Source organism: Triticum aestivum, chromosome 5A, assembly GCF_018294505.1.
Source record: "Triticum aestivum cultivar Chinese Spring chromosome 5A, IWGSC CS RefSeq v2.1, whole genome shotgun sequence".
NCBI lineage: Eukaryota > Viridiplantae > Streptophyta > Magnoliopsida > Poales > Poaceae > Triticum > Triticum aestivum.
This window is the reverse complement of record NC_057806.1, coordinates 230,567,521-230,591,271: the sequence shown is the minus strand read 5'-3', so window position 1 is coordinate 230,591,271 and position 23,751 is coordinate 230,567,521. Positions and strand designations below refer to the sequence as shown.

At 43.9% G+C, this 23,751-nt stretch overlaps 1 protein-coding gene across 27 annotated transcripts; it reads left to right on the top strand.

The window, feature by feature from the left end:
• The first annotated feature begins 2,635 nt into the window (after nt 1-2,635).
• On the top strand, nt 2,636-21,930 carry LOC123102853 (NAD-dependent protein deacylase SRT2). Of its 27 annotated transcripts, none has more exons than XR_006449437.1 (19): nt 2,636-3,018; nt 3,201-3,320; nt 9,749-9,826; nt 10,908-11,929; nt 12,004-12,092; nt 12,239-12,335; nt 12,625-12,767; nt 13,526-13,621; nt 15,774-15,816; nt 15,905-16,157; nt 16,240-16,305; nt 16,401-16,446; nt 17,792-17,952; nt 18,038-18,167; nt 20,645-20,809; nt 21,048-21,106; nt 21,202-21,298; nt 21,458-21,557; nt 21,642-21,930. XR_006449437.1 is itself a non-coding variant. In XM_044524294.1 (19 exons), the coding sequence occupies exons 7-19, from the start codon at nt 12,506-12,508 to the stop codon at nt 21,693-21,695; spliced, it is 1,407 nt and encodes a 468-aa protein (XP_044380229.1). In that variant the 5' UTR covers nt 2,638-3,018; nt 3,201-3,320; nt 9,749-9,826; nt 10,908-11,929; nt 12,004-12,158; nt 12,239-12,335; nt 12,464-12,505; the 3' UTR covers nt 21,696-21,930. The 27 variants fall into 27 exon arrangements, 26 of the variants coding, with proteins under 26 accessions (XP_044380222.1, XP_044380223.1, XP_044380229.1 ...); XM_044524294.1 differs by lacking the exon at nt 21,048-21,106 and adding an exon at nt 12,464-12,543 and having other exon boundaries at nt 2,638-3,018; nt 12,004-12,158; nt 12,641-12,767; nt 21,171-21,298; XM_044524296.1 differs by lacking the exon at nt 21,048-21,106 and adding an exon at nt 12,461-12,543 and having other exon boundaries at nt 2,638-3,018; nt 12,004-12,158; nt 12,641-12,767; nt 21,171-21,298.
• The last annotated feature ends 1,821 nt before the right edge of the window (nt 21,931-23,751 follow it).

The window sequence follows — 23,751 nt, the reverse complement described above, 5'->3', positions numbered from 1 at the left end:
CCTTGATTGGACAGGGGTCGGTCGTGTGCACCCGAAACATCAACATAACCAGCTTCACCGGGGTATCGCGAAGCTCTGTTTTTGTTGACACATTGGGACATGTCTGCACCAAGATTTCCAAGGTTTCAACACATGCGGAGAATGCCATGGTGTGATTGGACTACCTGCAAAGGACAAAGGCGGGGTCTTTGATGCGATGAAGACCTTGCTTCATAGGCAGTTGTTTAGGCTTGGCTTGTAGGATATGTTCCCGTCTAGACCGGGCACGAGTTCCTGTGAGCATGGTGGTACGTGACTTGTAGTAGTAGCCTCCGCAAGTGGGGGCGATAACATTGGTGGAATTTTTTGTCGGTGGTGCTCTTTTGGGTACCGAGACGTGATTTTCCAGGGTGAAAACCCAAGGTCTGGCCTTTATTGGTCGTGCCTAACAGTGACCTAGTTGAAGTCATTGTTTTGGAAATGCGTTCTTTCTTCAGGGTGAAAACCTACAATCTTTGATCAGGCAACGACAATGCTTGTGCTTTGTTTTCTTCTGGGAGGCGTTGCTTTTCGATGAACCTTTTTTCTAGTCCGGGTGTTGTCTTTGGTGGTGGTTAGAGTGCTGCTACTGCGGGTGATTGATCACCATGGCAGAGTCATTTTCTCTTTTTCCTTTTTAATTTTCTTTCTTGGTTGTGTGCATCCTGGATGTTTTTAGGCATCTTATTGGTGCAGAGGCTGGGTGTAATTGGTATCTATTTGATATTAATTTCCCCTTTTCAAAAAATGTGATAATTCTTCAAGGCCCTTCTATATTGATGCATGTTCATAAATCACAAATGTAAATAGAGTTGTTCACCACCAAAGAACCTGCCCTCATCACACCACACTCTAGTTGGAAGTGGTTGTGCTCTACTCTTCATGTATTCTAGCGCAACTGATATTGCAGGTTCAAAGCCATCATCGTCGCTTGGTATGATATCCATTCCAATGTCCTCATCAAAAAGTTCACATGTTCCATCTCGCAACTTTTCCAGTGAACTAAGAATAACATCCTTCCTCTGTTTCTTCTTCTTCCATGCTTCTGCTATCTTCTTTAATGGATTGCAAGAATCAAGTGTGATAACTGATGCATCATCTAGTAGTGGATAAAAATCCTCAATATCTGTGTCGTCCTTCATGTGCTATGTGGCTATTTGGTTACAACGAACCCCAAATCCCCCAAACAAACCAATTTGTCAAAGCCAAGAGGTGCAGAAGAGTGGGCGCATACTCGATGCCAGAGCTGTTGAAGCTCCACTCCATGTTGCCGCGCCGACGAGTCGCCTTATCCCGCTGGCACGAAGTCGCCACGCAGCCGCCACCTCGGTCAAAGAAAGAAAGAAGAAGAGGCGCACACGAGCTGGGTGGGGGTGGAAGACGACTTAATGGGGACCATATAGGTTTGATTGATTACTATGTTGTGCTGCCTGGTGGGCCAAGTACGTCAGTTCAGCTGTCAACTTGAGGATTTAGATTGGGCGTTGGTAGTTAGCCCAAAAATTGTGGTTTTGTGAAAACTTCCCCAAAATATGATGTAAACTATTATAAGTACCTTTCAAGGTTGTGTTCTGTGCAATTCACTCTTTTCCCTCTTAGTAGCAATGTGCCCGTGCATTGCAACAGATTTAAAGTAGAATAGTACTTGTTCACAAATTTGAAAGAAAACACTGTTGTTTTGATATACATATGTACCACTAAAAATATATTACTTTTCACTCAAAATATATTTCTCGGGCTGTTTTGATGAGATGAGGTAGAAATATGATTGCTTATGAGATAATAAAGAGTTTTCTGCAAATTGGAGTAGAGAAATGGGCTATTGTTGTAAAAATGCTATAAATTTATTTCACAACCGTTAGATACAGATCTAATCATCAGAAATGACAGATGAGAGACGCACTATCGTTACCAAGCGAGTTTTTTATAGGAGTAAGACTAGTACAAATGCCCGTGCGTTGCAACGGGCGATAAAATTAGTAAAACCCAGTCCTTGTGTCGTTCTGCAACAATTTTTATATTCAATTTTGACGAGTGTCAGTAAACATGTATCCTTAAGTATCACTTTTCAGTAAAAGCCTCCCTAACATCGTTTGTCGGGATGTATTTCAGGTCCACACTTTCATCTGATGATAATGTAGTGGTGTATGGAATGGTCTTTCAATTTTTTAAAAGTTTAGAATAACACTACTTTTTCATTTTCAGAAATATTATTTCAAATTTTAATATTTTTAAATCCATTTATTTTACTACGACTGACAATTTGCACCGTTTGGGCTTGGACGAAACATAAGGACTTGGTATACATAACACACACACTCTCAAAAAAAGTTGTGAATATTTCTCAAGAAACAGATGAGAATAATAAGATTTAATAACAACTTATGATGATGAGATATTGTAATAATTCCAACTCAGTTTTCATGAAAGTTTGTAAAACTTCGAAATATTTGAACCTCTGTTAAATCCTAGTCAGAAAAAAATCTATATGCTGAAACTAAAATTGTTTTTGTGTGAGTAACGATAAAATAGGGAAAAAAAACTAAAAAAGAGAAACACACTGAAGAGGCAGCCTCGGCCCATCTTTATCTAAGCCCACTATACGTAGTCGGCACACTCTCAACGCCAGCCTCTTCCATTGCTCTTTCCCTAGCAATGGCACTCTTCTGCCTCCCCGATCTGCCTGAGAGCCTCCTGCACGCGGCGGACTTATTCTCATCTGCCTCAGCTCGCCGTCCTCCTGCTGTCGCACAGCGGCGCGACTACCACGACACCGCTCGCTTCCCTCCTGCCGACCTCCTCTCCTCCCAGTTCTCTGTAGTGCGCGTCCTCCACGCCGACCTCGCGTGTGCGCCGCCTGCCCCTTCACACCAACGCCGCCACCTTGCCGCCGTCCTGGCGAGCCTCCAGACAGCTGCCGCTGGCCTCTCCATTCTCCGTCGCGCCTGTCTACCCTCCGCCTCCCCTTGCTTCCGTGACGTGGCCTCCAATATTGCAAAGGTAATTCCTGCAATTTACCCTCTTCTCTCTTCTCTTCCCCATTCTGATTGCAATGAAGATTAATTAATTACATCATGGATCTAATTTAGTGTTTTATAACCGATTTGGTCTCAGTTGGTAGATTTAGTGGGAACCTCACCTCAATCGATGATAGTTCAACCGTCTCTGCTCCAAATCTGCAGGTCTCTGCTCCAAATGTCTGCTGATCATCTTCTTCAATGAGCCAAAATCAATCGCTTGGTGCAGTTCCAGTTTGTGCTTACTATACAATACTAATTTCTAAGAGGCTACATCTCAAGGAGGTACACATTTCTCTGCCACCAGTTTCTGCAGGCCCGTCTGCCTGTTTCAAGCACACTAACTTCTTTGTATGCTCTAGGTCTGAATAACACTGTGTAGTATTTGAACAAATTTTAAACCAATGTTAGTAGCAAACCAAAAGCATCAGCCTCGTCTTCACATAGTAGGTTCAAATCAGTCTGGTTGATACAGCAATCCAGAGCCACAATATAGTATGAAAAAAGGACTGCAAGTTGCAAATGCAAGTATACATGCTCAGAGGTGCTAAATTTGCACACATAATTTGCACAATCATAATGGAGATCATCAATGTGATCAAAATTTAATCCATGTAGTAATTGGACACATCATAAAGAAATAACTATGAATGAGTGAGTGGTTCCAGACATGAAGATATGCTCCTTGAAGATGCTGAAGTAGTTTCAAATTCTAACTCCGAAGTTGACTTTTGGATTCTTATGTAGAATCAATGGTTCTGTAGAATTGAAATAATGAATGTAAGGTTAGAAAATTAGCAATGTAATGTGAAACTTAAATGCGTAAGTTGTTAGTAAATGAACTTACAAATTTTGAAAAAAAGATTTCAAAGGTTGCATTACCTATTTGGTGAGGACTTCTGTGTAGACAATATTTTTTGTGTATGCCCTGTTTGTACTAATTGTTTGATTATTCCTCTTTTTGTCCTTCTTTGTATTTGTGCCTTTTGTATCGATCTTCTTATTATTTCCCGTCTTCTTCTCCTTCGTTTTGTTCTCCTTTGTGTCTGTGTCTCCTGCACTGATCTTCTTATCCGTCCCCTTGTTCTCATCATGTGTTGCTGTTAATACTTTTATGTTTGATGTCGAGGTCGCTCTAGAAAGAGCGACATATAGTTGACCATGTGAGAAAACCGGTTCAGGCAGGTAGACACCGACATTTGGTATTGTCTGACCTTGCGATTTGTTTATTGTCATTGCAAAACTTAGTCTCACTGGAAATTGTTTCCTCTTGAAATTGAACGGGAACATATCGTCGTCAGATGGGCATAATGGTATCCGTGGCAAGAAAACTCGCATTCCAGAGTGCTGCCCTACTACAATCTCTGCATCAATTGCATTTTTCTGGAATCCACGCACGACCAATCTTGTGCCATTGCAGAGTCCATTAGCGGGGTCAATATTCCTCAGTAGTATGATTGGACAATTTATTTTCAGCTTTAGCATATGTGGAGGCAGTCCATTTGGGGTGAGGGTGTTTAGGAATTCTGGTGGATAGTAGTTATGTGGGTCGTCTTCTACAGAGTCGAAGTTGTGGTACACCATCTCCTCTCCTTTGAAGCGATCAATCATTTTTAGGTTTATTCTGTCTACAGAGTCGTTCCTTGTGGATAAAATTGCTCTTGACGTGATGTATTTTGGATCTTTTAGGGAAGCATTGTCCGTTTCGTAGACACTGTCGATGAGTCTATCCAGGCCATTATCATCCGTCTTATTTGGCACGCATATACTTGCAGGTAGAAGTATTTCACTATCATCATTTGTCTCCTCGGTTCCGTTTCCAATGCGTAGTAGGTATTCTGCGAACCACTTGTCATTTTGAGCCCTCATGTTGTGCACAAGCTTCAATTGACGCATGGAATTCCAGAGCTCGGACCTGCATAGTGATGCATCTACTATCTGGGCTCTTGTTCCCTTTCGAACAACGGGGAGCACTTGCCTAAAGTCTCCTCCAAATACGACTGTTTTTCCACCGAATGGAAGATCTGGTCTGTCCATTATGTCCCGCATGCTTTTGTCTAGCGCCTCCACTATCTGCCTCTTAGTCATAGATGCTTCATCCCAGATTATTAGTGATGCTGCTTGGAGTAGCTTGGCTGTCCCACTTTGTTTTGTGAATCCACAAATAGCTCCATCATCTATTTTTAGTGGAATCTTGAACCTCGAGTGTGCGGTCCTCCCTCCGGGCATTATGGAAGCAGCAACACCGGAAGTGGCCGTCGCCACAGCAATCTTACCTTGTCCGCGTATTGTGGCCAAGAGTGCCCTGTAAAGAAAAGTTTTTCCTGTGCCTCCCGGTCCATCGACAAAGAATAAGCCTCCTCTTTGGCGGTCAATTGCGTGTAAGATTTCATCATAGGCCTTTCTCTGCTCGTTGTTTAGGTTTCTATGTAAAGTTGCGTCCTCCGGGTCCACCTCGATTGAGATCTCCTCGATGATCTCCCTAGGTACGTCGTCTGCCGTCTCATGTTGTTTCTCGATCTCTGGAAGAGGAAATGATTTTATGTCTTTTCCCATTGAGTGCAACATGTCTCTGATATTTCTAAGCACCATCTGTTCGACCGTGTGCTTGCATTTGCAGTTTCTGTTGTAGTCTTCTGACATTGACTCAAGGTGTTTGTTCCAGAGGCTACGGACGTTGCTAGGCTCGCAAAACACCAGGATTGTCGCGAATAGCCTTCGTAGCGATGATGGCATTCGAAACAACTCCGCTTCTGTCATGCAATCATCCAATGTGTTGTCTGCCTCAATGAGCCCCCGTTTTTCTGCAGCTTCACGGAAGGTTGGCATTAGTTGTGCTTCAACTGTTCTTAGGTCTTCGTAGCTGGTGGCGCCTGTCACATGGTTTAGGAGAACTCGAAGATAGTATCGTTCTCCTTCAGCCGGGTGTGCTGAGACGATTCTGCCAACCTGGAACAGAGCGGCCCGTTTTCTCTCTTGCCAAAACTTCCCGCGTGTTTGCCAAGTATAATATTCCGGGAAGTCTCTGTATAGTATGCCTCGTGCTTTCTCATGTAAGCTGTTTGCATGAAAGTACGCTGTCAACATTGATATATCTATGCCTTCACGGTCGATAACATTCTTTATTTTTTTCTTTGCCATGATATGAAACCATGTGCATATTTGGGAGATGCAGCTGTAGTTGCAAGACTGGCGGGTGCATTTTGCTTAGTTCAAAGCCATATATTCTCCACAGTGCTTCTGGTGGCGTCACCCAGCGTGCGTCTCGGTATTGTTGAATCTCGTCGATTTCGGCTTCATTTGCTTTGTCAGTTACAGATACAGATGCTCGATCATGACCCTTGTAGATGTACTTGAATAGGTACTTAACGGCTTTAATGCTTGAGCATATCTCAACATTTATGTGGCAGTTGAACATCCTTAATAGATAAGGGTTGTAAGGAACCACCCACCTGTTATCCAGTTTGCAATTTCGGACCGTTTCAGTCCGACCGTCATTGCGTCTCCTATATATTGGGTCGGAGTCCTTGCCTTGAATCGTAGTTTCGGTAAATGGCCTTGGATAATTGTTCTTGCATGACGAACGATTCTTTGTGCATGGACATAATTTATTCAATGCACCACAAGGACCATGCATCATATGTTTGATTACCATTTTGTAGAGTTCTGGGTACTTGTGCTTGTTAGGGAGCTCAGCGGAGATGATTCTGTCATACTGTTCTGGACATGTGTACTTATATTTTCCGGTCATGATCAGCAAAAAGTGAGCATGTGGCAATCCCCTCTTTTGGAATTCTACAACATATGTATATGCCTTAACCTTTCCGAGAATGGCCTTCTGAAATAGTTGCTTCTTCATTTCTTCTAGCTTCGCCCTGAAAACACGAACTACAATATCTGGGCGATCTTGTGGTGTTTGCCCGGATTGTAGTTCACGTGTGATCTCATCCCAATTGGGGTTGCAGGTCATTGTGAGGAATATGTCTGGCTTTCCATATTTTCTAACTGAAGCCATAGCATCTAGATACCGGCGAAGTTTATCGCGTGGTCCTCCAATAAATGATGATGCAAGTACCCTCTGTTTTCCGACTGCGTTTCCCTTTTCTTCTCCAGCTTGAATGCTGTCTAGAAGGCCTTGATATAGATCTGCCCTTATTTCCTTTTGATGATGCCAGATGTAATCTAGTCTAGAGCTTTCAATCTTGATGTATGTATCTACAGCAAACTGCTGGAAAAGTCGTCCGCCATGCAATATTGGGTTGAATATGTTTGGTCGTGTATGCAATTTATAGCAATAGTATTCTTTCATCGTTACCCACAGGCCATTGACTGAATCTGTGCAAATAATGAAAAGTTAGTTGCATATATATGTAGGAATGTTTGGTATATGTAAATTTAATTTTGGATAGAACAATGTCTGAAAATTTACCTGGTTCATCATCATCATTGATATCATCAGCATCAATACCTTCCTCTTGTGTATCCTTCTTTGGGATTTTCCTATGCCAACCCAGCTCAGCTCTTGGAAAGAACAAAGGGTACGACAATGGATCATAACACCCATAATATGATCGAATGTGCTCTATTTCGTTGTTGTTCCCATGTAGTATTACACTCTTGTCATAAGTATCTCTTCTTTCATTTCCTTCAATCCACACTGCAGCTACCTCTAAATTGATTGGTGCATTGTAAGTTCTCTGGTCCAATCTTTGGTCAAGGTTCAATATGAGTCTGTAGTCCTCAAGGTTCTGGGCTTGTCCCAAACTCCTAAACTGTTGAGAGTATGGGTTATCGCGTAGAATGTCGGTTATTATTCGAATCACCTGCTTGTCTTGCTCGTACATTTCCTCGCGGCAACGGCGGTACCGATGCTCCAAGCTTGGATCATCATCGTAGAAGTATAGCTCCAGATGCTTTGGATCTGAGTGACTGTTACCGAATGAGTGTATATTATGGTAGATTTGACCATGTGCTCGAAACGTGTATATACCAGATGTTCGTATGTCGGTTGTTTCTTTATCAAGGTTGCAGTATAAAGTAGTAAACGAGAAGTGTCCATTGAAAAATCTTATATTGTTCCGAAAATGTCTTGCATCAGAGTCGTTGCTTGTCCAAAGTCTCTTGAGCTCAGGTGGTGTATCTGGATTGGCTAGTCTTATCTTTCCTTTTCTGCAGCATAGCCCCTTAGTTTCATTCTTGAATTTTGTTGCATGGCAGAAGCTGCAATTTGGTACCGTTTTGAGCACATGTGTGTTCTTCGGTATGTTGCTATGGACGAAATCATACAGGTCGGAGTTGTGAAATTCATCATCTTCTGTGATTTCGATTTCCACTTCTCTTTCCCATTCTAGTTTGTTTTGTAGCATCAAAAAATTAGTATAGGGTCAATATAAGATGCAAATATATTTAAATTGTACTGAGCATACCTTGACCCGAAAACATGTATTCGTACTCGTTTGTGTCTTCTTCAAATATGACTTTATCATAACCGTGATCCTCATTGTAAATTGATTGTGTTGGTGCATCTACCACTTTGATGATTGCATTTCTCTCACATATTACTTCATCATTACCTGTGTAGTAATTTTTTATTGTCATACACACACATACATATAATCTTTGTATTGGATAATAGTATATATGATATTGGTAATCTTACCGTGATCATCATTATATAATGATTGTATTCGTGCATTTACTTCTTTGATTGTTGGCAACATTGAAGAGGGAATGTCGTCCCACGAAGCTACATTAGATGTTTGTGTTGGGGCATCCACTTCTTTGATGCTTGGAAACATTGATGAGGGGATGTCTGTCCAGAAAAGATGATTAGTTGTCCAGACATGTGTATATCTATTTTGAATGACAGTCTATTGTATAAAATTTAGAGTATTACCGTAAATCATGACTTCTGGTTGCTGTAGAGGTTCTGTGTCATCGTTGCCGGTTTCCGTCATGGAAGCGTCTTCAGAAGCAGTTTTCGGCCGTCTTGTCATGAATTCTTCGTTACGACGGTGTAGCAATGCTTGTCTTTCTCCTGGCGTCACATGTTTTTTGTGTTTTACAGGAAAGTTAGAAGTACTAACTTCCTGTTCGGTTGCAATATATGCAGGGTTCTCCATTGCAATTGAGTCTTTGCTTGCTGTGTTGCGCTTCAACTCATTTATATTTTCTATTCTAGCTTTCTTTTGTGTTGGCTCCATATTTGCATATATCTGCCTTTGTTGGGCGCATATTTTTTCTTTCTTTTGTTGATAGGCTTCACGACGCTTTTTGAGTTTTTCCTGTTTTTTTTCATCGGTCATCTGTGCATTGTGCTCTGCTATTTTTTCTTTCTATTTTTGATAGGCTTCACGGCGTTTTTTGAGTTGCTCCTGCCTCTTTTCATCGGTCATCTGTGCATAACGCTCTCTGTCTCTTTTCTTCTTTGTTCCTTAGCATCCATTACTGGAGATTGTCAGAAATGCCTGCCTGCATGAGATTTTTCAATTATAAGTAATTATTATTTATTTATTCTTCAAACAACACTGACATTAGCAAGTGCAATGCAAACAAAGGAATTATATATTTCTTCTGGGGAAATCTTTGAGGCTGTTCAGACTATTGATATTGTTTGCACTCCCTTTTTCATAGCAGAAATAGAATGTCCTACAAGTCTGAATTGTTACTCTCAGTATCATTGACCAATGATCTGTTGCACATGTTTTGATCAGGGTGTAGGGGCATACAGGTGAGTTGAGAAGCGCGCACAGACAGAGCAAACAACCCAGACTGAAAAAGGGGAGAATTTGGTATGGCTATAGGCAAATCTAGCTGCTAGAAGTTCAAACTATATTTGTGTTAGTTTACTTTTCCTTTCTCATAGAAGAAACAGACTGCCTAAAAGTAAAGTTTCTGCTATCTTCATCGTAAGAGTCATTGACCTATGTGATATGTTCTGTCAAATTAACATACTGCTGCCAAGTATGTGCCTTTGGCTCTATTTAATGAAAACGGGATGCAAATTTGTCATGCATGGAAACAGATAAGAAAAGTACCTGATGTAAACTTGACTTGTCAAACAGCTTACTTGAATTGAAGCTCACAAGGCACGTGTGAAACTGATTCTGGTTAATTGAACCAAAGAACGGGATTGTGTGAGAATCAGCGTGGACATATGGGTGTATTTGTAGCACCAACTGTACCTTATCTCAAGTAGGTTTCGGACTGTTGTACCTCTCTTTTATAAGCGTGTTCACTTTTCAGTTCCCGTGTATACCTTTTTGGTGTTATTTTGATGCAGAGTCGGACAAGGTTAAGACGTGCCTCTTTTTTTTGAGAAACCTGCCTTTTTTTTCAATCGTATAGGAAGGGAGTACTGAGCCGAAATACCCAGCATCGTGCAGCGGCCCAAACGAACTCCTGGCCCGGGAAGGCGCTTTGTCCGTGGCTTGTTGACCTGCTCTTTGTGCAGGAGGCCCAGCACCCATCAACGGACTTAAAGCAACGGACTTAAAATTGAGATCAGCCCTTTAGTACCACCTCGTCACCTCGTACGTGACTTTAGTACCACCTCGCCATCTCGCACGTGACCAAAACTAATGGTAGAAAAAAAATCAATTGCGGGACGAAACTAAGAATATCACCTTGCTTTAATAGTAGGTATAGATATAGATAGATATCTTTACCTACTAATAAACCACGTAGTGCTTCTGGTCGTACGTCGTCGCCATTTTTATAAAAAAGTCCCTTTGCTTTTCGAAAATAGAACCCGCAGTCCTTTCTTTAGTGAATCTGGAAAAACGCTTCGGTTTTACAAAAAAGACCCTACGTTTGTTTGATATTCAGTCCGCGGTCCCTGATTCATCTTATCCAAAACTCCTCCCTTTCCAGCGACGGCAGCGATGGCGGAGCACGAGCAGGTGAGGGCGGCGCCTTCGTCGGACGGCTAGCCGCGGCGGAGGAGAAGGCGGACGCCATGGGTGCGGCTACAGACGAGGCAGAGGAGAAGGCGGACGCCGTGGGCTTGCTGCACGGCTACAGCCGAGGCGGAGGAGAAGGCGGACGCCGTGGGCGTTCATGGAGGATGGTACGCCGGCCGCGTCAAGTCCCCTGCCCCCGGCCGCCGGCGCCTGTTCTCGGCCTCCATCGCCCGGAGGCGTGCCCCTGCTGTCGGCCTTCGCGTCTGCTTCGTCTGCATCACGCCAGCGCCGCCCTCGTCGTCGCGGCGTTCTTCTGCTTCCGGCGTCGCCCCGTCGCCCATGCGCCGAGTTCTGCTGCGGCCTCTGTTCTTCCGCAACGAGTAGCAGCAGGTCGTCTGCGGTTGCGGCAGCGGTGTAGGCGAGCGAGGCAGAGGAGCGGTCAACACCGGCGTCGAGGGCAAGGTAGGCCGGGCGCAGTGTCCTCCGGCGTGTGGTGGCGCATTTGTACGGCGCAGGAGGCTGGGCGCGTCGATTCGGGTGAGGGGAGTGGGGTCCAGATCTGGTCGAGGACGGGGCAACCGGCGGCGGCGGCGTGGCTGACGCTGGACGGAGAGAGAGGCAGAGCAAGGCACGCCGAATCGCTGGATGGCGCACCTCCCCTAGCCTCCTTCCTCTCCCGGTCGTTGGGGAAGCAGGACGGCCACCTCTGCTGGATGCCCTTCCCTGGTCGACGACGAGCGATGCGGGCTGACACGGTGGCGCCCTTCCGTTGTGGAGTACCGTACTAGGACGACGGCGTTAAGGTCAACGCCCTGCTCGACGCCCCCATCTGCTGCTCGATGCGCCCATCCCCTCGCTGGTTGAGCTCAACGCCACCTTGCTCTGCCTCCGGCAGTCATTTCATCCAATCTGGCTGGTCCGCTCCCCACCTCGGCGGCTCCTTCAGTCCGGCAGCACACCACGCTCAAGCCTCCACCACCCCAACTCCTCAAGGTATAAGATTTGCTTTTTGTTTATACAGAGGATGCAAGATTCTACTGCTGCCGTGTAATAAGTAGCACTTGCAGTTACAGTAGACAAGGAGCTCCGCTCTACCTCTCATCTCTCTCCCTGTCCTGGTGGTCACGGGCTGATGTTGCTGCTCCTCTCCTTCAGGATCTATCTCTTTCTCTTTGTCTCTCACCCTCTCATGGATTGACAACTGCATTCTTCCCAAATTAATGTGTGCCTCTGTTCTTGATATTACGCCCACACCATGTTTGATGTTATGCTTATGAGGAGTTGTACTTCATTTTTTTTCAGGCTTTTCTTTGGTGTACCAGGCATTCAGGCTGGTGTAATTTGTTTTCAGAAGTGAACATGTTGTACAGTCCAATGTATCTACAAAAATTAAGTTATGGTGAGTTGTTCATCATGTTGCTTGCATATTTTTTGTCTAACAAGCTGGATACTTCAGTTTTGAATATAAACATTGAGTAGGTGCTCAAATATTTTGCTAATGATAGTTTCCAACTTGCTTTTTAGCAGAACTACAGAACTATTAGCAGCTTTTAATTATGTGTACTTAAAATGGATTTGGTGTCCAGGACATCTGGAGTTGAGATCAGGTTGAATTATGTGCTGATGTTCTTCGATAGTATAATTGTTCTTCTCCTTTAACATGATGCACCATTGACTTATTTTTTTAGATGCTCAAATACGCAGAGTAATGACATCCTGTATGCGCTTGGACACCCAGCAGATTGAAAATATAGAAGCAAAGATATCCAATACGAGGCCACGATGCCCGACAGAGATGCAGCCAATACGCGCCCAATCTTTATTTCTTGATGTTGGAACAACAAATAAGAGCATGTTCATGTTTACTTATTATGGTTTTTTTTCGAGAAATTTTGGGGATTTACAAGCTGAAATTATTGACTGTCTGAAAAAATGTTTTAACCAAAACTGTTTGAACAATGTGCCCTGGTTCTGCATTCATGGAACTGTAAAAAAATTGAACAAGTTCAGTCGGAGTTTTGTTCCTGTTAATATTCCATTCTTAGTGTCAGTTTCTTTCCACTTGCTCATCTTTTAATGTTGAACTATACATGTACTTATTATTAAAGTTTTGTTGTCTTCCTAAACTAATTAGATTTTTTAAGCACTACTGAACTAATTGGATGCCATCTTAAATTACCTTCCCTTTGACATTATTGTACAGATTCCTGAAACACTGTCCAGAATTCCACTGCTACAGAATTGAAATTCGATTAGCACATGGTAAACCAGCTTTGATTCAGCAGGGTTATCAGCTTAGATTCGACTATTTTTAGTTCCTACAAGAGCAAATGATACGCTTATGTCAGTAGTTTTTAGATATATTCACTGGCTTCAGATTCTGCTGATGGATTTTTATGCTCTGTTCTGCTTCTAGAGCTTGTGAATGATGTTCATTGTTGTTTGAAAGATGCACTTTTTTATGCCTATATGTAAACGATGCAATTACTGGCTGAGAGATACACTTATTGGTGCTGTTCTGAAATGATGTTCATTACTGTTCTACAGATGCAGTAGACTGATGTTTATTGTTGTTTTGTTATTGTACAGAACGAGGACGGATCCAAGGTTGAGTACTGGGTGTGGAACCCCTTCAGATCCAAGTTGGCTGCTGTTGTACTCTGTGGTGTGGACAACATCTGGATTGTAAGTCTTTTTTGATGATTCCTTCCGGCGCCCTGTCATACTCATTGCTCTTCAGTTAACGAAATGAATGCACATCGGCAACACAGGCAGTAGCAGAATGGGGTATAATGAATGTTTTGTTTGAGTCTGACTGTCAAACGCTGGTTCGTGTTTCTAGATTTTCTAGCTAAGGGCTGGTTTTGTTTAGCTGGAACACAAATCACGATCAGATGTACCTATTATGACGATTTCGGATCCGTGCTAACTATTTCTAATTTTGAAATTATTCCTCAGAACACATGATTACATTACATTACACACTGAAAAATGGTGCAAAGTGGAAGTTGGTACTAAAGCGGATAGCTCTTTTTGATCTGCACAGAAATTTCAGTAATAATATGTGCCACTCATTTTGTTACCAAAAGCTGGGATGATTTTTACACTTTGTTTCCTGGTCCCCTTTCCATTTTGACAAATTTATTATCCCGAAGTTTATGCATAATGATGAAATATTCTGTGGTAGTATGTCGAATGCAGTTTAGTATATTCCCGTTGGTTCTGTAGTGATTTTTAGCTCCGACCATTTTCTCTCTAATTTTATTTTAAGGTCTACTCTTTTAAAAGTTTTTATTATGTTTTTCTTGAAAATAAAAGATTGATACAAAAATGGCACCTACTATCATTACAGGTCCGAGGAATTACAGCTTGGGGACTTGGGAGGCGATCGTAAAAGCTGTGTGCTACAGTGTAATGCACTAGCAATATGTGAAGATTTTTTTAAGGAGGGGGTTAATAAACAATCAGAAAATTCTTTTGCCCCCTCAGAAAACTATGTTCCGTGTTTGGCCCCTCTGGGCATTGATGTGAAGCTATACAGTCGTGTAATATGACCAAACTCATCACCTCGGGGTTGATCACATTCGTCGTGAATAGGTGGATAACATGACCATCATCGACAATGGTGGCAAGCAAGAGAAGTGGAATCATAGACTAGGACGAGCGAGGATTTGTTTAACCCGTTGCAACGCACGGGCCCTTTTGCTAGTAGATATAGATATAGATATAGATTATCGACCGACGTGACGGTGTACCGGTTTTTCTTCCCGTGTTTATTTTTCCCACCAAACAAAAGGACTAGCCAAGCGCTCGGCAGCCTCCGCCCACCCCACGCCTGCGCCCGCGCCCGCGGCGATCTTGCCTCCACGTCACCGCCCCCCGCCCCCCGCCTCCCTCCTCCCGCCTCCGCCAGCAGCATCTGATGGCGGCGGTGTTAGCGGCGCACGGCTCCCGCGTTTCGGCTTCGGTAATCACTCCCCTGCTCCATTTTTGTCCTTCCATTTTACTCTCTGTTCCCACCCCAGCATAGAATCACCGTTCCCTCCATTCGTGTTTGGTCCAGCGCGTGTGGATGTCGGCTTGCCTATTCGTGCATGCTGAGACTCGGTGCTGGCCGCGATTGTAGCTTTGTGAACACTGATATGTGCAGTGTAGAGTTTGACGAGTTAGGTTTCAGCTTACGACTTGGAAATTTGTATGGGCGACAGTATCCTTCTGTGTTGTTGGACATATTTCCAGGTTAAATTAGGTGAACCATCCCGGATCGACCAAGCTGGTATGAGATAAAAGCATCAAAGGACCCAAGCAGGGGACAAACGGAAGTAGCATTAACAACCTTTTGGGGGTCGAAAATTTAGTAACACGTGCTATTCTAATGCAAATGCGAAAGAAGTTGCAGAGTTTGACAGCTTATGCTGGTTTCGGGGAGGTGACGATTCATACCTCAGGTTCCCTTACACACTCCACTCCCGCGAAAAAAAAAGGTTCCCTTACACACACAAGATAAAGGGTATGGTCTGAAATCGTCAAGGTGCTGCTAAAGACTTGCAAACCAAAGAAAATTCTGTGTCTTGCAATTGTATGAAAGCAAAACATTTTTCGGACACAATGCTGTGAGATCTAGTATTATTATTATGATGTAGTATTGCACCACGAGACTTTGAACATTATTTTTTTTTCTCATGGTGGTGCCAAAATTTTAATCTGTTGGAACCATTTTCATGTTATCTTCTTGGTCACATACCTATGCGATAAGTTGGATGTATTCAAATGTACACTCTTTCTAGTGTTCAGTACTGAATCTAATTATACAATTTGCATGTGTAATGGAATTCAGATCATTGCAGGTTTTGGAAGTGCTCTGAGAGGAATACCAAAAGGCAAGTTCGCCAACAGAATTGCTTTTTCTGGGGCGATTAGGCAAATCTATTTTTTCGAACTAACTAATTGCAATCAATTATATTTCAGGATTTTGTCCTCGTTTTTACAATATCCAAGCATCAATATGTAATGGACTTGTTCATAGGAGGAAAATTCCTCTTCCGTTGAGATGGTCTTTTCGCTCTATTCAAGCAAGAAATAATCACTCACCATCAGCTGTTGCACCTAAAGATTATTGTGAAACTTACATCCAATTTTTGAGAGACAAACGGATAGTTCCTGATTCAGATCCTCCAAGCTCTAAGGATGTGGACCTACTGTACCGGTTTATAGATAAGAGGTGAAAATCTGTATTGAACTTCCTTATCAAGTTCTTGAGCTACATTTGAAGAGAAATCTTAATTATCTGTTACTTGTCTCAGTAACAAGCTCATGGTATTAACTGGAGCTGGAATGAGCACCGAGTCAGGAATTCCTGATTATCGGAGGTACGGACATGACATATATGTAAATATCTCATGGAATGTATTAGCAGTCATAGCAGCCTCCTTGAATCTTAACCAGAATTTTGATTTTATGGCAGTCCTAATGGAGCATACAGTTCTGGTTTCAAACCACTCACTCATCAGGTGTGTGTGTACCCCTACTCCCTACTATTCGACTGTCAATGACAACTCTTGTTCGTGCCTTATAGGTTTAATATGCTTAGGTGAATGCATATTTTTGTTTATCACAGGAAGTTATTTTGAGAGGGACATATCCCAAGACAAATTATTTGAATTGTCTAGCATAGTCTTTTGAGTTTTGATCATGACTTTCGAGTCCTAAAGTTAACAAGGTTGTGTCTTCTGCATTTGTTGACAGCTTAGACATATATTATCCATGTGAGATCAAGAATGCCAGTGGCATTGGTTGCTTCTTCCTTTACCATCAAGGAGTTTACAAAATGGTCTCATGTACTTCCTTTTCTTTTTCTCAAGTTATCTGGATCTTGACTGAAAACACGTAGGTCTGAAATTCTAATACTACTAGATCTATCTAGCTCTCATCTTTTACTTTTCCCGAGAAACCAACAGGAGCGGTGCATCCAGTTAAGGACAAAATAGAGTAGTAATTACAAATTACAGACGGACTTGTTCTCGTGAGGAGGAAGTCAGAAAAGCCCCAGGTTCTGCACGTGAACTACTCCCAAGAGGTCACACTAGTCATACTTAAAAGTATGATGTCTTCAGAGGGGATTGATGCAACCCCGCAGCAGTTTAGTTAGCCTTTCTGCATTCAAGATGATGTGGTGGTTCGTCTCCTTGCAGGCGTTCCACTCGGCATATCTTGTCATGCATGAACTGGCACAGGAGAACCTTCTCGCACCATTCCTCCATGGATGGGAAACCGGAAGCTAAGGATGTGGCCTACTCGTCTAGCCAATAGTTCACCAATGGTTCCTTGAACAAGTGACGACGAGCTCTGCATTGCGGAGGAATAGCTGGCATGTTGGGTTATGCAGCCAACCCCCTCACCTGCTTGAACCTGCGCCATTAATATATGACCATGGAGCCCCAGCGAGGAGAAAACCTTTTATTTCCTCAGATACGCTGTCTGAATCTTTTCCATCTGGAACCTAGGTTGGTTACCAAGAAATTGGACCCTGTAATCACCGTAAGTGTTTCACTCTAGTGGATGGAGTCCGATTGATTACAGTGTGGCCTTGACCGCTCGAATCCTGAAGCAGATTCCAGAGATCAATGAACTCTTGGAGCTGCAATGGGGAGTTCAAATCAGGCACGACAGTAATCCATCTTTAGTCTCACAGTTTTAACTGCACGGTCCTGTTTTATGCTTTGTTATTTCAATTTTTCTCAACTTACCCTGGATTTTGCCTTTCTGCTGGTCATCACTTCTTAATGCCCTTTCCATTTGTCCACATCTTGCCAATAATTATGTCATCTTCCCCATTTTCCATTTGAATAAAAATAGGAGTTTGTTCGCTCTATTCGAGCCCGACGGCGCTACTGGGCTAGGAGTTATGCTGGATGGAGAAGGTTCAGGCGAGCACAACCAAATACAGCTCACTATGCTCTTGCTTCACTAGAAAGAATCGGCCGTGTTCACACGATGGTTACCCAGAATGTGGATAGGTAATGACCTGCTTCTGTGTTATTATTAATTGGGAATGACTATGCAGCTTATTTTTCACCATCGCTTTGTGTATGAGTATTGTAGATTGCATCATCGTGCTGGTAGTAAGCCAATTGAGTTGCATGGAAGTGTATATGAGGTAATTTGCTTAGATTGTGGAACATCCATCAGCCGGGAGTCATTCCAAGAACAAGTGAAGGACCTCAACCCAAAGGTTTGTCCATTTGATACTGGTTATATTTTTCCTTAAGACTGGTTCATCATATAAGTGCTTGTTATGGCGCTGCTAGAAGGAGGGCGCAAGAGGGCCGGCCGGGGGCCTTTTGCCCACGGCCGGGCAAGATGGAAGGGATTTCCTTCTTAATTCTTGCTTCATTAGATTGATACATCTCCTTTCTTTATATAGAGAGGTTTACTTGACTCCCAAGCAAGGCTTACTTGACCCCTAAGCAAGCGACCCTTATCTCTAATTAACCCTAAGACTAACGGGCTATACCGCCAGCCCAGGAATGGCCTATTACGTACTCTAACACTACACCCCACCTGGACATGCAGCTTGTCCTCGAGCTGCAGCCTAACCAACTTATAACCATGACTCGACGCAACACAAGCCTAACACCTAAAAACAAGCCTTTTACATCTCGGCTTGTTTTATTACTCTCAACCTGAAATGGACTGGGACGATTTATTTTGGACCCCTTAACAAAAAGTGGACACCATCCGCACGTCGGACGTGCACGTGTACAGCCACCTGGATCCCATGGACATCATCTGGACAAAAGGAGTGCATGTGTATGGCCACCTGGAACTGGTCGCAAGAGCGACCAGCTGAGGCGCCCTCGCGGCGGCCGGCGGAATGCAGTGGTGCTACGCGGTGCGCTTCTGTCGGTGACACCCTGCCTTCTCCCCGCCGGACGGCTGTTGGTCTGCACCGCACAGAGAAGAGTGGAGGGCTTGTGATGGAGAATGACCCCCCCCAACCGCCGATGTCGCAGACTTTGAGGTCGCTGCCCGCGGGGAAAACAGCATGCCCAAGATCCCCGACGCATCGGACGAGATCGAGGTCCTTTGCGCAGCGAAGCGCAGCTGGGAGGAGCGGCAGCTGCAGACCACGCATCTCCCGCACACGCCGACGCGCTAGGAGGCAGCGCGCAGCAGCCTGCAGCCTCACCGCCGCCGACACATGGCGGGTAGTGATCCAAGCTGGAAGCGGTGACGGCGACGGCGGGAACTTGATCTGCTGGATGGGGACGCCCTGGGGAAGCGGTAATGGCGACGACGGGAACTTGATCTGGTGGATCGGGACTCCCGCCGGCGCGGTCGATGCGGGGCTGGAGCTGACCGGCGGTGGCTGCTGCAGCGGAGCGCCGGGCGCGGCGGAGGCCGCCAGGAGCGGCGGCTGCCACTGTAGCCAGGGTGGGGCGGTGGTGGCGGTGGATGGCAGCTGCAGCGGCCCGGCGAGCGCGGCGGGGAAGCCCTGGGCAGCGGCAGTGGCTGCTGCAGCGGAGCGCCGGGCGCGGCGAAGGCCGCCAGGAGTGGCGGCTGCCACTGTAGCCAGGGCGAGGCGGTGGTGGCGGTGGATGGCAGCTGCAGCGGCCCGGCGAGCGCGGCGGGGACGCCCTGGGGCAGCGGCAGTGGCTGTTGCGGCGGAGCGCCAGGCGCGGCGGAGGCTGCCACTGCAGCCAGGGCGGGGCGGTGGATGGCAGCTGCAGCGGCCCGGCGAGCGCGGCAGAGGCCGCCTGGTGCAGCGGCTGCCACGGCGGCGCGGTGGCGGCGATGGGCGGCGTAGCCGGGTGCGGCCCGTAGGACCCGACCAAGAACAGGTGGATCTCCTGGACCGCCTGGGTTAGGTCCCGCAGCGCTCTGGACACCTCCTCCGGGGTGAGGACGGCGGGGGCGGGCGCGATGGAGGATCCTGGCAGCGGAAGAGACGGGTTGGGCGGCGGTGAAGACATGATCGAACCGAAGCTAGTTGATACCAAATTGTTATGACGCTGCTAGGAGGGCATGAGAGGGCCGGCCGGGGGCCTTTTGCCCAGTGCCGGGCAAGATGGAAGGGATTTCCTTCTTAATTCTTGCTTCATTAGATTGATACATCTCCTCTCTTTATATAGAGAGGTTTACTTGACTCCCAAGCAAGGCTTACTTGACCCCTAAGCAAGCGACCCTTATCTCTAATTAACCCTAAGACTAACGGGCTATACTGCCAGCCCAGGCCATTAGGCCCATTACGTACTCTAACAGAAGTGCTTAAGGTATAATGAGGAAAAATAACGAGTGATTGTCTTTGCTTGTGAAGTTTTTTGACCTATTGTAATCATTTGATATTTTATAACTTAAGATTTCAATTGAATGGTTTTGTCATAGTTCTTACTGATCATTTAGATGTTAATATATTAAAAATATCAAGTTTGAGACCATCAATCCATTCATGTTATCATGTATGTACCGGAGTGGTGCCTCTTGAACCGCACTGTGCGTATATCCCAGTCTTGACTATATATTCAAATTTTTTTGTTCAATTTGGCCTTTGTCGCTCAGTTATTAAGTCTTGTAAATACTTCACTGTCCATAACGTTATAGCAGAGCTCCTGCTTTTCCAGACATATTTTTGTGTGCTTCCCAAGGACCTAAATTGGATTATGATTTCGGTAATGTCTGAGGGCGGAGCGTTGTATTGTTGTGTTGCAGTGGGCTCTAGCTATTGACAGTTTGGAAGAGGGACAACCTGGCTCGAGCAGAAGTTTTGGTATGCAGCAGCGACCTGATGGTGATATTGAGATTGATGAGAAGTTCTGGGAGCAAGATTTTGACATTCCTGGTTGCAGTCAGTGTGGTGGAGTGCTAAAACCTGATGTGAGATTTTTCTTTTTCTTCATCTTTCTATGAGTACTGTTAGTTAATTTAAAAACGTGGATGTGAAACTATGGATTTGTTGTCATTTCAGTTATTGAAAAGATGATAACAGGCAAATCAAGCCATTAAGATTTGTAGCTAGGAACACTTGGTATTAGTAGACACTGACTTCTGTAGCATCTGATGAGCCCATTACTAACATGTGATCTCCTTAACAATTTGTATAACTAAAATGTAGGGTGTAAATTCTTATATCAGCGAGTCATTTCAGTGACGGGCTTTCTTTCCCTAGTCCATGTAAGTTATAATAAGGGCATTAAATCTAAAAGCAGTTTTAAATGTCTTATCCTGTTCTTTGAAGGTTGTGATGTTTGGTGATAATGTTCCAATAGAGAGAGCTGATAGCGCTAAGGAGGCTGCAAGAAACTGTGATGCTCTTCTGGTGGTTGGTTCAGCGGTAATGACGATGTCTGCTTTTAGGCTGGCAAGGTATCACTGGAAAATATTGTTTAATCATTTCCATATTATTGTCGATAGCTAGTTATCTTGCTTGCCTATATTTCTTGCTCTGGATTAAATCTTTCAAACTGGAACAAGTTGTCTTATTGGTTATCGCGACATCAAACTGATTATAAATCCCAATCCCAGGCTTGCACATGAAGCAAATGCTCCAATCGCCGCGATTAACATTGGGGGCACGAGAGCTGATAGCATTATATCTTTGAAAATCAATGCGAGATGTGGGGAGGTTTGTTACCTTGGTACTTTTTCCTTTTCTATACTGCAGCAGGTGACATACGTGTGTTGCATCATAATTGTCACCTTTTTTCAGATACTTCCCAGAGTACTTCGGATGGGAAGTCTAGCTGTACCAAGCATAAGCTGAACATTTACAGTGTTTGGAGAAATCAGTTACGAGGGAAGATGGGTGAGACATATATAAGTACCTGTAGATCATTCTGTAAACAGGTCAGAACTTTATATGACCTTCCGGTTTGTGTTAGAGCATTATCATGGTTGTTCTAAGTGTAAAATCATTTTTTGTGATGACTCATTAGTTATGTATCCAGGAAAAGTAGACCCAAGTTGATCATCTATATAGTTCCTGGTTTTTTGGACGATTTTTGGAACCAATGTTACTATTTAAGGGGCTGCCAGGTTTGTCCAGAGAAGCTACCCCCTGTGTTCTAGATAAAATTCTGATAACGAGTGTAGCGGTATGTTTGGCGAAGCTAGACTGTCGAAATGGAAGTGTGTGTGGTAATACTCTATTCCATGGTGGTTTTGCTCGTTTTACAGAAACTAGTAATGGTGCACGTGCAAATGCACGTATCATCAGATACACCAAATTTATTTATGAAATAAAAAAGTTCTTATTCCATTTTCAAGCTAGTAATAATGTGTAGCGATTATACACGCACATCAACTGATGTAAATTCGATAAAAGAACCTTACAAGTTTATTAATAATAGACTCAATGAATTCATCAGCTTCAGCTTATACCCTTGAATGGCAGTCCAACTGCTAATCCCAAAATGAGAACATATATCTTATAAGGACCGTGATATTTGGCACATGTGTGCCATATAAGTAAAATTGCCACACCTCTACTTCTTTCACTTTAAAGTATCACACGGTCCCCCTTCCTTCGACCCCATCTTCTCCCAAACGACCTTGCAGACTCACCTGAGAAATCTGCTTCTCTTGCATATCTCGCGCGTCCACCCCTGAGAAAACTGCCACTTCTTCATGTCTAACATATGATAAAAAAATATTGCGCATGTGGGATTTGAACCCACACCTCCTTGGCACCAAAGCGCGCCACCACAACAAACCTCACCCTTAGGTATTTGTTGCTCAAACTAAAGAAACTAATCGTTTTGATCTTTTTTTTACAATTGTGTTACTACAAAAAAGTACAGAAAATTACCACTATTTTCCCTCGGGACAAAGTTACCATGGTATTCGCATGCAAGTTATCAGACCTGTGTTGCGTAAATTACCGTGCTATTTACATAGAACTTACCAGGTACTATGTTTCAACAACTACACCCCTTTCAAAGTTACCACTGTGTTATAAGGTCTTCGATGTGTAAAATATCGTGGTACTTACATATAAGTTATCAGGGTATGTGTACATCAACCTCGTCCTTGGTCAAAGTTACCATGAGGGATTGTACATGAGTTACCAGGTCTACAGTTCGTATATTATCATGGTACTTACACCTAAAAACCTGAGTGTGTTTCGGTAACTTTTTTCATAACTTTTTCGATGTTTTTGCGTAACTTATCACGCCTATAGCGGGTCAAGATGGGCCGTTTTTCTGGGCCAACCCATGAGCACATGTGCCTCCTCATGACACTAAACATTATGTGGCTTTTCTGTGGCACATCATGTGTTGTGTTCATCTAAGAGGCCTCGCGAGGCGAGTGTATGTTTTTAACAACTTGTTTTCCTTTGGTAAAACATTACCATCATGTTTATATTGTAACTTATCGGTTATGCGGTGCTTATATTATCATGTTATTCACACAAAAATTATCGGGGATGTTTTGAACAACTTTTCCGCGGGACAAAAGGTTATCATGTTGATTCTAGGTAACCTATCAAGCCCGCGGTGCTTAAAATATCATGCTATTTACACAAAATTTATCAAGGGTATGTTTCAGCAAAATTCCCCCCCACGGGTCAAAAACTTATCATGGTGTTTAGTTATCGCGGTGCATATGTTTTCATGCTATTTACACATAAAAATACCAGGGGAGGGAGGTACCGTGCTATTTACACAGAAGATACCGGAGTATCTTTTCAAAAAAAAATCCCTATGGTCAAAGTTACCATGGTGTTTCTACCTCAGTTATCAGATGTGCGCTGCGTATATTATCATCTATTTACACATAAATTATCTGGTATATTTTCATATTTTTCTTCCCTAATGGTT